General features: G+C 38.8%; 1 protein-coding gene across 10 annotated transcripts in view; it reads left to right on the forward strand.

The window, feature by feature from the left end:
* The window catches only part of KIF1A (kinesin family member 1A), a 235,081-nt gene that overhangs the window by 134,772 nt on the left and 83,480 nt on the right, over positions 1–16,829 (forward strand). For 6 of the 10 annotated variants that reach the window (XM_040348932.1, XM_040348926.1, XM_040348927.1 and 3 more), the window contains exons 10-16: positions 409–426; positions 2,509–2,584; positions 5,270–5,348; positions 9,042–9,184; positions 13,860–14,059; positions 14,581–14,660; positions 16,275–16,350. In XM_040348932.1, coding sequence (XP_040204866.1) covers positions 409–426; positions 2,509–2,584; positions 5,270–5,348; positions 9,042–9,184; positions 13,860–14,059; positions 14,581–14,660; positions 16,275–16,350 — 672 coding nt within the window. The remainder of the gene's footprint in view (positions 1–408; positions 427–2,508; positions 2,585–5,269; positions 5,349–9,041; positions 9,185–13,859; positions 14,060–14,580; positions 14,661–16,274; positions 16,351–16,829) is intronic. The other 4 variants (XM_040348935.1, XM_040348931.1, XM_040348933.1 and 1 more) reach the window with 1 other exon arrangement.

The following is a 16,829-nucleotide window of genomic DNA, read 5'->3' on the forward strand; positions in this document are numbered from 1 at the left end:
TGATAGTAGATGTGATATGGTGGGGTGGCGTGGCTAAGAGAAGGAGGCAGGAATAAACACTGCCTTTTAATGCAACATTACAGTGTTTATGACTCTCAACAAAAATGCTTTCTCTTTCAACCTTCTATGACAGGCAAAATATCCATGATGCCTGTTAAGCTACAGTTTTCTCTCCTCTGTCCCTTTTCACACAGGGACTGACAGGCAGCAGCGGGAGCCGTTAGCTCCTGCTGCAGCCAGTCAAATTCAGTCTATGGATGCACACAGTGCAGCTTGGGAGCAAGCCCACACAAGTGCCCCCATATAGGAGGAGCTGGAAGAACCAGTGGGTGACATCATCACTTTAATATATACATGTGTCTAATGTGTCAGCTGATTTGTCTTTTTTTTTTCTTTCTTTTTTTTCAGGATTCTGGAACCAATAAGGTGGGTTTACTCAGTCATTGCTTTATGTAAACATTCATGACACTTGCACTAATAAATAAAGTATATATATATATATATATATATATATATATATATATATATATATATATATATATATATATACAGTATACAGGCAGTCTCCGGGTTACAAACAAGATAGGGACTGTAGGTTTGTTCTTAAGTTGAATCTGTTTGTAAGTCAGAACAGGTAAAAAAAAATTAATGTAACTACAGCCAAAAAAAAACACCCTGTATTTGGACTAACTATGAGCATGTATGTGATTAAGACTGGTGTCATTTTGCTGTGAAATTACCGATTTTGCCATCAGCCACATTTCACTGTAGCGGATACTCTGCTTGGCCCATTGAACTGCTTAGGTAACATTTTCTGTATTGTGGCTTTACAATTCATATATATACTGTATATATATATATATATATATATATATATATATATATATATATATATATATATATATATATATATAGAGCCAAGAGTATTGGGACACCTGCCTTTACACGCACATGAACTTTAATGGCATCCCAGTCTTAGTCCGTAGGGTTCAATATTGCGTTGGCCCACCCTTTGTAGCTATGACAGGTTTCACTCTTCTGGTAAGGCTGTCCACAATGTTTAGGAGTGTGTCTATGAGAATAACAAATAAATAAACAGTGCAGCGCTCAGTACAATGTGAGAATATAAAGTGAATAGATAAATGAAGTGTCAATAAGACTGATGTAGTGATACAACAAAATCACATAATAATGTGCATCGACAATAATAAGTAATGAATAAAAAAACATGCAGTGATCCAAAAATGTAGGGATTCTAAATAATCATATAAAAAATAGTCCACTGTGAAAATGAAATCACTTAAATAGAAGAAAAGACACCCATGTGAGGGCACAAAAGGGTTTTGACTTTGCCTTTGATTGTGAGATCCACCACCATATGATAAGATTAGCCATGCTTACCAGAGAGCGTGGACTCATATACTGATAAGTATTGAGTCAAATGAGCGTTCTGCTCTAATTTATCCCAAAGATGTTCTATTGGGTTAAGGTCAGGACTGTGTAGGCCAGTCAAGTTCCTCCACCCAAAACTTTTTTTTTTCTTTATGCTAAAATATTGAGGTTAATGGGGCTCTTGTTTAGTACCAGTCCAGAGTAGTCAAAAAGGAGCTGCTACAACCCATTTAAAGTCATTTTTACAATCGTAAAAAAACACTAAAATGCCTTAAAGAGGAACTGCATTCTTCTCAAATAATTTGTAATAAAAACATCTTTGCCATTCCGAAGATTTTCTCCAACCACTTTACATATTATTTTATATATACTGTGATTCTGCACTTGCCAAATATGCTGCAGAAATCTCCCCCCACTAAGTCTGGCTGCATCCATTTTAACTGTGGGCAGCTGAAGCTGCTACCTGTTCACTTCCTGGATTTACACAGACATACAGAGGCACACCTCCAGCTCTGTAGCTCTCGTTGGCACTCTTATGACTCATCCCCCTCCCTTCCTGGCAAACTCTCAGGAGAGAGAGAGAGAGAGAGAGAGAGAGAGAGAGAGAGAGAGAGAGCTGTGCATTATGTCATATGCCTAGGCTAATGACCAGACAAGAAACAGGAAGTGGGCTGTATAAGGTATTTACTGGCAGAAAAAAATATATTTTACTATCCAAAGTTAAAACAACAAGGGCAGAAGATTTATTAGATGGAAAGATTACTGAATTCCCCCAAATTAAAGGGAAATGAAAGCTACAATTTTGAATCATCTCAAGTTGGGAATGATATTTTAAGGAATATCATACAGTACATGCTTCTATTTATCAAACTTGTTCTTGGTTTTTATATGCATAACATAAGTAAAAAGCATCAGAAGGAAGTCATACTATAGAGATGTTCTGCCTGCTTTGCTATTTGTTGAAAAAAACTAAATTAAAATGACAAGCCTGTAATTATAGAGAAAGTTTTTATAAGACTTTCATGAATGGAATGGTTGAAGTTTAAATGTGAATGTTGGGACAGGGAAAATAAACTGTATATAAATGTTTTATTTTATTTTTTATGATCTACTTAGAATAAGAAAAAGAAGAAGAATGATTTTGTTCCATACAGAGACTCCGTACTCACCTGGCTTTTAAGAGAGAACCTGGGTAACATTTTTTTTTCTTTTATACCGCAACTGTCATGTTTTAAGCAGCAAAAGATGACAATACTTTGGGCCTGTCTATAAAAGGTCAAAGCCATTATTGTTTCATTGCAGGTGAAATCTGGCACAATATGTCATTTTCAATGAGGAACATCTGTAGGGGTATTCTAAATATAGCATAATTGATTTATTTTGTTTTCACCCCATTTGATACATTTTTGACCATACTGGGTAATTTAGGTATTGGTAGGCATTTCAGAAGTATTCGATTGGTAAAATTACTTTAATTGAAACTGGACAGAGACGGATAAAATTAAAAAGATGTTCCTCTATTTAAACAGAGGGCCAAGAATCAACATTCTGTATGTCTCCATACACGTATGCTGTATTGCAGCATGAACCATCTACTGGGCTAGAGATGCTGATGAGACAACACTTCACATACCGTTCTGTGAACATTTAAGAGGTTTAAGGCCTCGTCCACACGACCGAGGAACTCGTCGTAAATGAAACATTGTTTTACTCGACGAGTTCCTTGTTAGGCTTGTCGAGAATCTTGACAAGCATTCTTGCATACACACTGTCAAGACAAAATCTCCTCGTTCTCAAACGCGGTGACGTACAACACGTACGACAGCACTATAAAGGGGAAATTTGATTCTACTGGCGCCACACTTCTGAGCATGTGCGGGTTTCTAAGCATACACACGAACGTGTTTCTCGTCGAAAACCAGCTCGACGAGGAACACGATGAGGAAATTGAGACTCCCGACGAGAAAAAAGAGATCTTGTTCTCTTTTTTTTTTTCATCGAGTTCCACGGCAGTTTTCTCGATGAAAAACATACACATGACAGTTTTCCTCGGCAAAAAAGCTCTGCCACCAAGTTTCTTGATGGATTCTGTCGAGGAAAACGGTCGTGTGTACGAGGCCTAAGACTTGTTATTGCATTTTAAAGGATGTGTCATAATTTCTATCTAATTTTGAACCTACCCTTTGCTTACTTACCTTCAAACAACCCCATAGATATTAAATATTGAGTAAAGCACTGTACACTATATAGCTATTCATCCTACTTAGCACCCTCTCTTTGACACAACATCCCAATATGATACCATACCATACAACACATTTCAGGAGAATTTTTAAGGTGTCACATACAGTACAAAAATGTAATACAATAAATAAAAAACATAAAGGGATACGGGTGGTATGTATATAGGGATGTATTTTGTCTTCTATTCTTGTGTATGATTCTACAAGAATCAGTCTATGTGAATATAATTGCTTTGATTTAAATTTTAGTTATACGGCCACCTTCAGGAGGATTTGACACTGGTCAAGAAAAACTGTAGGTCAATTCAGGCTAACCCCACCTACTACCAGCATGCCTCATTTTTTTGGTAGTGTGCTAGGAGAATAGACAACTTTTCTTCAGCTCTGCTGTGTAATCATGGCCATAGATGTATCTTTTTTTTCTCCATTCAACCAGTGGTTGATAGAGGAATCAATCGAGGTGGATAGAGGAATCCTCCCTGCTGAAACACTAAATTGCAGCTCTCCATTCTGGCTGGCTTTTGGAGTATTGTAACCAGATCTTGCTGGGAAACAGCCTAGAAGTAACATTTGGGCACTAGGTTCTGCATTTCCAGACTTATCTGAGCATTCAACCTGGCAGGCCAGGAAAGAGGGAGGGGCAAAAATGCTTCCCATCCCCACTTCCAAACCATACCAGGCCACATGCATGGCAAAAAAATACATGCTGCCAACGCAATCCGATCCTGATAACTGGTCACCCCTTAAATGACAACTCTGGCAGAAAACAGCTAAGTATAAACAGAAGGGAAAAAAAGGTAAGGGTCTCCTGGGTGAAGTTATTGACCAATGAAGGTCCATTTATTTAGCTGTCATCTGCCAGAACTGTCATTTACGGGCAAACCGATGTTGGGATCGGACCTTATCGGAGGATTTTCTTTTTCAGCAGGTCAACTGGAATTGTTCATAGTGATTGATGAGAATCTGAATTGCTAGATAGTATAACTGACAGTGGATTCTATCCCAAAAAACTTTTGCCTTTAGCTCTAGTTTACCCTTGTTACTACAAAATGTAAGATATGTGTACATTTGTTGTATATAAGAGACCACACAAATCTCATCAGCTCTCGGTTCAGCCAGAACTCTATATAGAGTTTATTGAACTGCATGGGCAGTACTGTCGTAGTGGGAATGTGCATGAGTTCTGCTCAGATCCTTTGCAGTGTGCTTGCCAACAAAGGCAAGCATGTGTCCATATTGTGGTAACACGGCTTCTAGGATTTAATGAACACTGTGAGCAGATAAAGGGGCATTTGGGGTTAAGGCAGCATTTTATGTGACCGTGTACACATGTCCTAAGAAGATAGGTTTGCACCTACAATATGCACAGTTTACAAAATTATGCTCTGGGTTTACAAAACGTAAACAACTACTATTGTCATCTATGTTCATATGGGACAAGAGTGCTCATAGGTGAAACGTAGGTACCTTACATGGCTGAGTAAATCTCTTCCAGGGAGAGCTTTAAAGCAGGGGTCACTTATTTAACACTAAAATTCCTTTTACTTTACAATACAGGTACATGACAATGAAAATGTTCAGATCTTATGTATTTTTTATATTTGAGGTTTCTAATAACAATATCTGTTTGACAGGTGGAAATTCTCGAACTGCAATGGTAGCTGCTTTAAGTCCTGCAGATATCAACTATGATGAGACACTCAGTACCCTCCGGTGAGAAATTCATGTATTCCAGTAAACAGTATATGTAAACAATTCTGAAACTTGTCATAAAATCTGTCTTTGGACTCCCTATAGCTACCATACATACACCATTTGTCCAATCCAATGGACCATGGATTTAGCCTTAGCAATTTTGATGTTTTGGGAATCATGGATTTTGACAAAAGAAAGTTTCAATTTGATATCACTGTTGTTATTGGTGTCATAGTATTATGCTAGTTTCGGTTATTTTCTTTACAATATTAAAGATAGAGATTACAGTGGAGTTCCAACCACATATATGATTTTTTTATTTTTTCTTATTTATCTCTTACTATTATATAATGTCTATTTAGCACTGGATAGTCTCGTAAATAGCGCCGCTTTTATGATTTTTTTATTCAAAAAGTTACCTTATATTATTGCTGCTAGTGCATTCCCATCTTACTTGTGGTGGCATGCACCTGTGAAACAGGAAAATGTGACTCAAAAACGCACCAAAAACGCAACTTGATGATTTTTTTAAGAAATTTTTACACATATTTTAATGGGGAGCTGCATTTTTGGTGTGGTTTTGAAAAGCTCTTTAAAGATGCAGCATGCAGAACTTTTTAAAACACACCACACCCGCAGAGTCCAATAGGATTTAAAGGGAATTCTTTTGTGTTTTTTTTGCATTTTCAGTGTGAAAGGGCCTTTGTCGGGTGTTAGCGTCAGGAGTCAAGTGTTACAGTCAGGGGTCAGAGTTTCTAATTTATCAACTCTGCCCTACTCTCCTTTAACACATAGCTTTCCTGCCTTTTGCTGCATTTCAATTTTTTTTTAGTTTCTCATCATATCTTATTGAACTTTCTAACTTTGCATAAGCCATATTTAAAAGCACCATTATTGTAGTTTAACGTAAAAAAGTAGATTTTTTTTAAAATACTTATAACCATGTTTTAGAGCTTAAATGGAGAAATTCCCCCCGGGGGCTTTTAAGCGACATATTGTGTAAGGTATATTAAATTCAAAGACATGGAAATATATAAAAAAATAAATTCTTTACTAGGTTTCTGTATCACGAGTAATGAAGATGCAGATAGTTGTAATATAAAATACATTCAGGTTACAAACAGTTGGAGACCTATCTCAACAACAATTAAATGTTAAATGATACAATGGAATAATATATAGTGCCATTGATGAAGTAGCTTCCATAAGAATACCCCGACGCGTTTCGACCACACTTTGGTCTTCTTCAGGGGGATTTGTATTCTGGAAAGATGTCAAAAAAAGTATGTTAGGATACCAACATTCAAGTAAAATGCTGGCACCCATAGTACAGATAGTGAGGATATATTTACCGCTCGAAGCATATAGAAGGTGACATGTAACCAGAGATAATGGTCATGGTGCAGACAAAGGATCCCAATATCCCCATGATGAACGTCCCCCATCACTCCAGGCGGGAGTCAAACCAAACACAGGCTTGCAGGGAGTCTCGGGTGTGAACCTGCGAGAAGGGGGGGAGGGGGGCTAGGAAAAACAGACGACACCCATAATGATTCAATATGTATTTGTAATAAGAGTATAAAGTCATTGTGTACTAACAAGATCTTGGCATAAATATGTATAAGTGTAGTATAGTGTGCAAAAATAATATGAATATATGTAGTATGCTGGATCAAGTACTCACATGGGCTCACATCCTTTCAGTGTGTGGAGGGAGCTCTTCTGGGATCATTACCAAACCCAGGAAAATAAGGCACATTAAATAGGGTCTAAGCCAATTAGTGCCAGGTGTCGTCTTTTCCCTCCCCCTCATCAACCACAGCCCCGTGCTGGTTAACTCTTTACTCCCTCGGCGTTCCTGTAAGCTGATGCTTCGGCCACTGCCGTCACCTCCATCGCAATCGCGTGATGTCCTGACGCAAAAACGCATGCAGGGCCGAGGCCATGCATGCATGCGGCGTCATGGCAATTCTGGAGGTGATCAAGGAATGCTGCCGACACGGTAATGTTCCCCCGGGTGGCCACAGGTGGAATGGCACACCCTAAGGGGAGCATAGCAATGGGGAGAATCGTGAATAATAACACGTCTCCCCGCCGTGTCGGGAAGCCTGTGAAAGTGGCGGCACCCGCCCCACATGGAGAGGTGGGGGAGGAATGAGGAGGGGAGCATCAGTGTGCACCCAGGACATCAAAAACATAAAAGATACAAAGTACAGAGTGAATAACCCCAAAGGGGTATGGTAATAGCATATACATTCAAACATTACATTAATGAGTGAATTACTTAACTGGTAACGAGCTATAGGCCACATGAATAGATGGAGTCATTTATTATGGAAAAGATGGGTGTTAAGGCGAGTTGACCCAAAAATATGTATTTTTGGGTTGCAATTTATGGACAATCCTTTCGGAAGGGGAACATACATTATGATACCTATAGGTACACAACAAAGTGATGGCCTATATACCAAAACTGTAATATATATATATACTCATACCAAAACAAAAAATCCCAAAAAATACCCGTCTTGATCGAAAAATCGATCGAGAACAGGAAACATTGCCATAAACAAGAAAAATGACCACTATGATATTCAAAAAGTAGACTATCACATTATTTATATTAGGTTCTCATGCGTTGGTTGGGGGAGGGGTGTTTAACCACCCAAAAACAATTTGAGACAAGGAAAAACGCATATATTGAGAGTCCAAGGGCCGCACACCCCAAAATGTTGTAGAGACAAAAATGGAGAAATTCCCCCCGGGGGCTTTTAAGCGACATATTGTGTAAGGTATATTAAATTCAAAGACATGGAAATATATAAAAAATGTTTTAGAGCTTATTAATTATTTAATTGGGTATATTCAATGTCCCCAATATATGAGCTCCATCCTGCATGTTTCCAAACATCACTGGTTAATATTCACATAATACAATTATTGGCACCATTCAATATTGTTATCTCCTCCCACCTTTAATAATTGTCTTCCATATAAATATTCAAAGTACATTAATGACATTTTAAATAAACCCAATGATTTTTTTTTTTACATTAAAATGTAATCATGTTGTTTTGAGTATTTATAAATTAGAAAGTTCTATTAAATATGATGAGGCCAATTTTAAGGAAATATGAAACAGAATAAAAAGGAGGGAGTAGGGGAGCGAAAGAAGAGGGAACAGAGTTGAAACAGTATGAAGTGATTCTGATTGCTTTTGATACCCGAATCTGACACCTGACTGCTGACTCAGGGATTGATTTACTAAAGGAAAATAGACTGTGCACGTTGCAAGTGCAGTTGCGCTCATTTTTCCTAGAGCTTAGTAAATGTGGTGATGCTTCACTAAAAAATACCCAATCTCTTTGTTCCTAATATGTGCATATGTGACATAATCTCATACATGCACTTATACATGACGGATACAGAAAGATATATCACATCATTTACCAATTAGTACACAAGTCAGTAGAGAGCGAGTCTCCTGTGTGAACATGCAACCAATTGCAGGTCATTTTTAGTCATGCTGTTTATGAAACTGAATATTATTGTTAAGTTGCCAGTATAATTTGGAATTAACCCAAATCCTTTCAAATGTTTTTTTATCAGGGCATCATGCTTTTTTGTGCTGTAGATTTCTTTTTTAGTGGACACAAGCAACAATAAATGTTTTATGGTTAATATTTAACAAATGCTGTTTTCTTACTTCAGATATGCTGATCGTGCTAAACAAATTCGATGCAATGCTGTTATTAATGAAGATCCAAACAACAGGCTTATCCGTGAGCTTAAAGATGAGGTGTCCCGTCTGAGAGAACTTCTAGGCGCCCAAGGATTATCTGACATAATTGACAGTGAGTTGCCTTTTTCCTGGGCACAGTACACCCAACCTTTTTGCCTTATGGCTCCAATTAATATTAAACACCTACCAACAGTTCCCCTGGTTTTTTAACAGGCTCAGACTGCAGAAGATAACTCTGCAGAACTCTCCATTGGGCTAATGTCTGTTAGCTGTGTTGAACATTTTCAACCTAAAGTCTAAAGATATGGCTGATTTTGAAGGTCATAGAGGTTCTGATGCATAGGCAAGCCAGTGGTGAAAATCATGTATGTGACTATCATGACTTAAATCACTGTCTATGTCAGATGTCTGGGTATTTGAAAGAAAATCTGTCATTATAGATATGTATATGCTGCTTTTTCTGACCTTCTTTCAAAAATGGCAGCATTCTGGCAATCTTTGGCTTCAGTATTTTCAGAGTTGTTGATCTGGAAAGAGCATGCAACAAGTAAAGTAAGAGCTTGTGATCTGCATACTTTTTTTTAAGTCAATAACCTAATATCCACAAAACTAACACCATTTTGTTTCAGCAATGGCAGCCTGTTTATTTCGTTTATAACAGGTTGCCATGAAATCCGACTTTGGACTCCCTACTAACTCTCATACCGCAGTAGCACCCAAAATGGATTGCATCAATTGAGATAATGTGCCCATGCATACCATGGTCTGGGACCTCGTTGTTAAAGATCTCTGAGATCCCAACAGGGAGACCTTCTCCTTCCATTGCTGCATTTGTGACAGCCCTTGTTCTAAGTGAATCATGTTATATCTCCAGCAGATGCAGGAGAGAATCTCTCCACCAGGATCTTAGTAACACTGCAAGGGATCAACATTTCATCCAATGTCACCAAGTATGGAGCTATGGAACATATGGAGTAGCTGTTTAAATATACCTATACAGACATACCCCACCTTTAAGTACACAATGGGGTTTATTTACTAAAGCTGGAAAGTGCAAAATCAGGCTCACTTCTGCATAGAAACCAATCAGCTTCCAGGTTTTATTACCAATTATTAATTGAACAGGCTGGGGTAAGAAGTTCATTGGTTTCTATGCAGAAGTGAGCCTGATTTTGCACTCTCCAGCTTTAAATAAACCCCATTGTGTACTTAAAAGTGGGGTATGCCTGTATAGCTATAAAATGGCCAAAAGGCAGAGAAGTGAAAATTACAGACCTATCTCTGGAGATCATTCATGGAGTAATTATGGGTTCCCATCAAATAGGGCCCAGAGCTGGAGCTGTCTGCCCACTCTCCTCCACTGCATGAACATGCAAAGATGAGTGATTAAAGTATGCACGTTCCTTGAATGATCTTACAAAAAGCATTATTTGGTGCTTAAACCATGCCTGCGTGTCCAGCTTATGTATTTGGACACCTTAAGCATGCACCCTCTTCTCAGCACTAGAAGTAATTTATAACACACATATAGTAAATCTGTAGCATTTGCACATATTTTGATAAGGATATAGGATTAGAATAAACAGTGATATTTTGTTATTGTGTCAATCACACCTAATTCTGTTACTTATAAAACTAGAATAACATTGGTTAACAATTTGCAGAACATTGACGTGTGTCCCTAGAGATGCCAAGATTTTCCTCCAGTTTTTAGGAGGTGTAAAAATGCACCTTGTCTTCTCTTATAATTAAATGGCACAATTCCAGGAGATCCTCGCCAACAGCTATTTTTGTTAGCAAGCTTGCAACATTAAAATCAACTTTATATTTCTTCCAGCCTGCAGTTTACAAAATTGAAAATGTGTCAGCTAGTTCCAAATCAATCCATTTTGCTGCTAGTCTATATGTGCAGCTGTATAGCTTCTATTTTTATTATGCACAAGTTGGCACTAAAGGTGCCCACAGTTATTACAGGCATTTGTCTGAAAGCTAAGACTTTTACAGGTTTTAATAATCACAGCATGTGACACTATTTAAGGACCCTTTTGGATGGCCTTGGTCAAAAGAAGGGTGGCCTGCTAAAGTTAGACATTTTTAGCAATTTTTCTATTAGGAAGGACATTGCTTTTTACCTTCTTTTTTTAGGTTAGCTGTAAGTGTAGACAGGTGTAAAAGAGCCTTTTGCTAGCTGGTCTTTCCTGGCATTGTTACTAAAATTTAAAATGTCAATCTATATCCTGGATGATAGAAGCCTGTCATGTATTGCATTGATACACCATTGAAACTTTTTTGTTAAGGAGAAATAGTCACTGTTGGACTTACACACAAAAGTCTAAAAATGTTGTTCTGCATTCTGGTGCGTACCGGTTTTGATAGTCCATTAATTTTAATGGGCTGCCAAATGCATGGCAATGCACAAAAAGTAATGCAGGTGGTGCTTTTGTAATGCAGGTGCTGCTTTTGCAAATTGCACTGCAGCAAACCGCATAGTATTGAGGTAGAATGTGGTTTGGTGGCTGCAAAGGTGCTGTGCTTGCTAGATGCTTATGGGGTAACATATAATGGCACCAACATGCATTTTACAATGGCAGCATGTTTTCATGCAGTGCGGGAAACGTGCCTTTCCAACTCTGCGTTTTGGTGTAAACAAGCCCTAAAGGATTACAATTATGAAACTCTGCGATATAAAACTCTAAGGCCTCGTACACACGACCGAGGAACTCGGCGGGCGAAACACATAGTTTTCCTCGTCAAGTTCTTGTTAGGCTTGTCGAGGAACTCGATGAGCCAATTTTCTCCATTCCCGTCGAGGAAAAAGAGAACATGCTCTCTTTTTGGCTCGACGAGTTCCTCGACGGTCTGCTCGATGAAAAATGTACACACGACCAGTTTCCTCGGCAAAAAAACTCTCCCACCAAGTTTCTTGATGGATTCTGCCGAGGAAACTGGTCGTGTGTGCGAGGCCTTATACACTCTCAAGAGAAGGGAAACAATAGGATTGATTTGCTAAACACAAATAGACTGCTTACTTTGCAACGGAACATTCTCATAGCTTAGGTGAAAATATATTTGCAAAGTGAACAGCCTATTACCCTGTAGTAAATCAAACCCAATATGTGTGGTCAGGCAGTTGACCAGATGCCAACTGTCAGGCCTCGTACACACGACAGTTTTCCTCTGCAATATCCATCAAGAAAAATGCAGAGCATTTTTGCCGAGAAAAACGGTCGTGTGTATGTTTTTCGGCGAGAAAACTGTCGTGGATCTCGATGAGAAAAAAAGAGAACATGCTCTCTTTTTTCTCTTTGGGAGTCTCAATTTCCTCGTCGTCTTTCTCGTCTGGCTGGTTTACAACGAGAAACACGTTCGTGTGTATGCTTAGAAACCCGCGCATGCTCAGAATAAAGTATGAGACGGGAGCGCACCTTCGGTAAAAGTAACGTTCGTAATGGAGATAGCACATTCATCATGCTGTAACAGACTGAAAAGCGCAAATCGTCTCTCACCAAACTTTTACTAACACGCGGTAACATGAGATTAGCAAAAGCAGCCCCAAGCATGGCGCCAGTGGAATCGAACTTCCCCTTTATAGTGCCGTTGTACGTGTTGTACGTCACCGCGCTTGAGAACGACGAGATTTTGTCTTGACAGTGTGTACGCAAATAAAGCTTGACAAGATTCTCGTCAAGCCTGCAAGAACCTCGTCGAAGAAAACAACGTTTATTTTACAACGAGATTCTCGGTCGTGTGTACGAGGCCTGAAGGTGAATCCTGATTCCTGACACTCAAGCTAAAGTGTAAGCTAAAGAAGTGGGCAAATTATAAATACATATAACTGCACAATATTGATATTCTAATAATTGAAGGTGAAATATCCAGGTTATTTCTTAAACCTGGATGTGAATGCTTTTTTTTAAGATTGAATATAGTTTGACTTTTAACACCTTAAGTGGTACACATTAATACATAACAAAAAATGAACAGAAAATAAAATACAAATTGCAGGAAAAGAGGATTGTTGTGGTAGTTAATATTAATAGATAGGAATATGACCAGGGGCTAATCTGATGGTAAATAAGATGTCAGGAATTCAGCTGCCACCTTTACCAACCTCAGTCAATTACAGTTCCGATATTTTCCAAACCTTTTATGTATTTACTCATATTACTTTGTGAAAAGATTGATTGATTTTGAATTCTTAATTGCATTTACCCGGAGCCATGTTTGTTCCCATTATCTATAGTATTCTTTATTAAAGAAATGTGTTGTGAAAAGCTTCTTTCTGTGTTGTACAGTATGATGCATTGTTCACAACTCGTGACAGTATGATGTATCATATGATATAACGTATTCCTGGTTCCTTGTGTCCTCTCCTCCTGATATATCTTCCACACCCAAACAAAGGTTTCTCTTCTCGCTTTCCCGCTTGTCCTCACTCCCCCATCCCTTGTGAAAAATTCTTCTACTCTATATCCATGTGCATCCTGAACATCTATCTTTCCATGTTTTACTTATAATGTATTTATTGGCATTCATTTAATGTAATAATTATCTTAATATATATTATTTTCATGACATAATTATATGTCATTGATACATCCCATGCTGCTCATGTATCCATTTCTTGTTCTTATTTTCCATGCCACTCATTTTGGATAATTTTCTGATGATCAACCCCCTCCCTTTGCACATTACATTTTACATTTTGCCCCCTCTTCACATTCTTCTCCTACTTCCTTTGTTTTGGTATCTCCCTTTGCCCTATCTTTGGCTCCTGCTCTTTATAGATGTGTGTCCTGTGGATAACGCCAATGTTCTACACACGCGTCATGGTGCTGACAATCTCTTCACAGCCGTGAATGCCCTGACAGGCATGAGCCCTTCATCATCCATGTCTGGCTTGTCTAGTCGAGCTGCGTCTGTTTGCAGCCTGCATGAGCGCCTTGCATTCACTCCCGGAAGCGAAGAAGCCATTGAGAGGCTCAAGGTAGGTTTATAAAAAATCCTCCTTTATTCAGTATGTTGTACCAGAAATTATGAAATGTTTAGGTGATGTTATCAAACATATAGCAGCCTGGCAGATGAGGGCCTAATGCCTTAAGTTAGATTTTAATATTAATATTTATAAAGAAAATCAGAGGAAACCTGTACCGAGAGAAGGATGAAGCTGCCATTGCTGACTTCCTTGTTCCAAGTTTTTCTAGTGACCCAAGCTGTGAAGCTTGTTTCATATTTATGTTTACTTACTTTGTCTAAGCCTACCACTTGGGTAGAGTGCTGGGGACAGAGGCTACCTGAAGTCTATTAGTTACCACCTTGTCAACTGCCGGGCATCACATGCCTCCCCCCCACGACTCCTAAATCTAAAAAAAAGTATCATACATTGAAACTATCTGGTTGTCTGCCTCCATCTGTAAAAAAGGTTTAACCTCTTTTCTAGGAAACTTATTTGATGTTATTTAGTAATTCCCCATGTATGAAAACCGAACTTTCATTCTGTTATTGCAGGAAACGGAAAAGATCATTGCTGAGCTCAATGAGACCTGGGAAGAGAAGCTGCGACGTACAGAGGCTATTCGTATGGACAGGTAATTCTTCAATAGCTAGGGATTCAAAATAAAATGCTAGTGCGAATTCCGCCATCTAAAACATCACTTTTAGTAATATTGTCATGAAAGAAATAAGTAAATGCCATAGCTGAACTTTTTCCTTTGAAAATGCTAATTTTTATGGTCATCATCAATATATTTTGGCTTCAGTTATTTGAGTCATATTCCTCAAACAACTGTAAGTTCTATTATTTATGACTTTTCATTTGTTGCATGCTTGTTCATGGTCAAGGTCTCATAAATATTGAAGCCAGACACAGTCAGGCAACTTGAATTTTTAAAAGGCAGCCAGTATTTGCAGAATCTATATCTCTCTCATGCCATCATGTCTTTAAAGTGATACTAAAGTTTTGTTTAAAAAAAAAGTTATACTCACCTGCTCTTTGTAACACTATTACACATAAAGGTTGCTTTCCTCCTTTTCTGGCAGTCCCTACAGCTGTTATCTTCTCTCTTCTTCGGGTGCCTCCTGTAGCAAATGTGGTGCTAAGCAGGCATCTGCATTTGCGTGATCCCATTGGGTCTCAAGATGGGCTGTGTGTGTCTATAGCCACACATAGCACTGTTAAGCCACTTTCCCCGCTCCCTCCTCACAGGAGTTTGACTGATGGTAGAAGGAGCCTATGGCTTCGCTGTCTTCTGTTTCTCATGTGAAAGTGGGAAGTGAAGGGAGTAATGCTGGAGCTGGAGACAGTGCTGGAGCGGTGACAGTAACCAAGTAAGTGTTTGAAGATAGAATGGGGTAGGACAGGTAGTGGGGAATTTTTGACCTTAATGGGGTTGTAAAGGTTTATTTTTTTAAATAGCAAACATGTCATATTTACCTCCACTGTGCAGTTCATTTTGCATAGAGTGGCCCCGATCCTGCTGTTCTGGGGTCCCTCGGCGGCTGTCTTGGCTCCTCCCTGCAATAGCTAACCCCCTCTGGGAAGCTCTCTCCTAAGGGGGTTAGCTTGCATGCGCGCTTCCGTGTGATACAGTCGGCGTCCATAGAAGCCGAGTGTATGACTCAGTCCCACACCCCGGCGGCTGTGTCATTGGATTTGATTGACAGCAGCGGGAGTCAATGGCTACACTGCTATCAATCTATCCAATCAATGCCGAGACTCCGTGGAGAAGAGGACGCCAGGGGACGCGTAGAGCAGGTGGACGGGCTCAGATAAGTAAAACGGGGGGGGGGGGGGGGAGTCTGGGGGGGTCTGTGACAGCGAGGTATTTTTTCACCTTAATGCATAGGATGCATTAAAGTGAAAAAAAAAAACATGAACCTTTACAACCCCTTTAATGCAGAAAATGGATTAAGGTAGTTTGGCTTTAGTACAAAATTAAATATCCTCCCCTCTAGCCCTTGCCCATAACTTTACTGCCCCAGAGCACTGTTTATTAGTAACATTTATTTGTACTATAACCCAACCATTATAATTTCCCTTAAAAAAAAAAAAAATCCTCAATCTACTTGCATTTCAAAGTAAAAAAAAAAAAATAACAATATAAGCTTTAACAAGTCACAGTGGGAATAAAATAGGTTGGATACTGGATACAGAAGTCATGTATGATGTCCCATAATCCATGTCTGCCTTCTTCTCTAAACAGGGAAGCTCTGTTGGCAGAGATGGGCGTGGCTATGCGAGAAGATGGAGGAACCCTTGGAGTATTTTCACCTAAAAAGGTAAGATTTAAATAATTACATATTTATTTATATACAGTAAAACCTTGGTTTAAGAGCAACTTGGTTTGAGAGCGTTTTGCAAGGCAAGCAAAATGTTTTAATAAATGCTGCCTTGGTATACAAGCGATGTCTTGATATAAGAGTAGCGTCATGTCACAACTGAGTATAACAAAGGAGAGAGGAGCCTCTAAGTGTAGCAATATGGTTACATTTAATGAAGGTACAACATTAAGCAACTTATTGCTACACTTAGAGGTGCCTCTCTTCTCTTTTATACCCTGTAAAAAAATGCTTTGATATACAAGTGTTTTGGATTACAAGCATTTTTCTGGAACGAATTATGCTCGCAAACCAAGGTTTTACTGTATATTCACCTAGATGCAAATCACCTTTGCAGAGATCCCGTAAAAGTACATGAATTTTGTCCTACTGTTTTCAGTAGATTTACAAATATCAGTGACCACAGTATTTGCTGAACA

This window comes from Rana temporaria, chromosome 4, assembly GCF_905171775.1.
Source record: "Rana temporaria chromosome 4, aRanTem1.1, whole genome shotgun sequence".
Taxonomy (NCBI): Eukaryota; Metazoa; Chordata; class Amphibia; order Anura; family Ranidae; genus Rana; species Rana temporaria.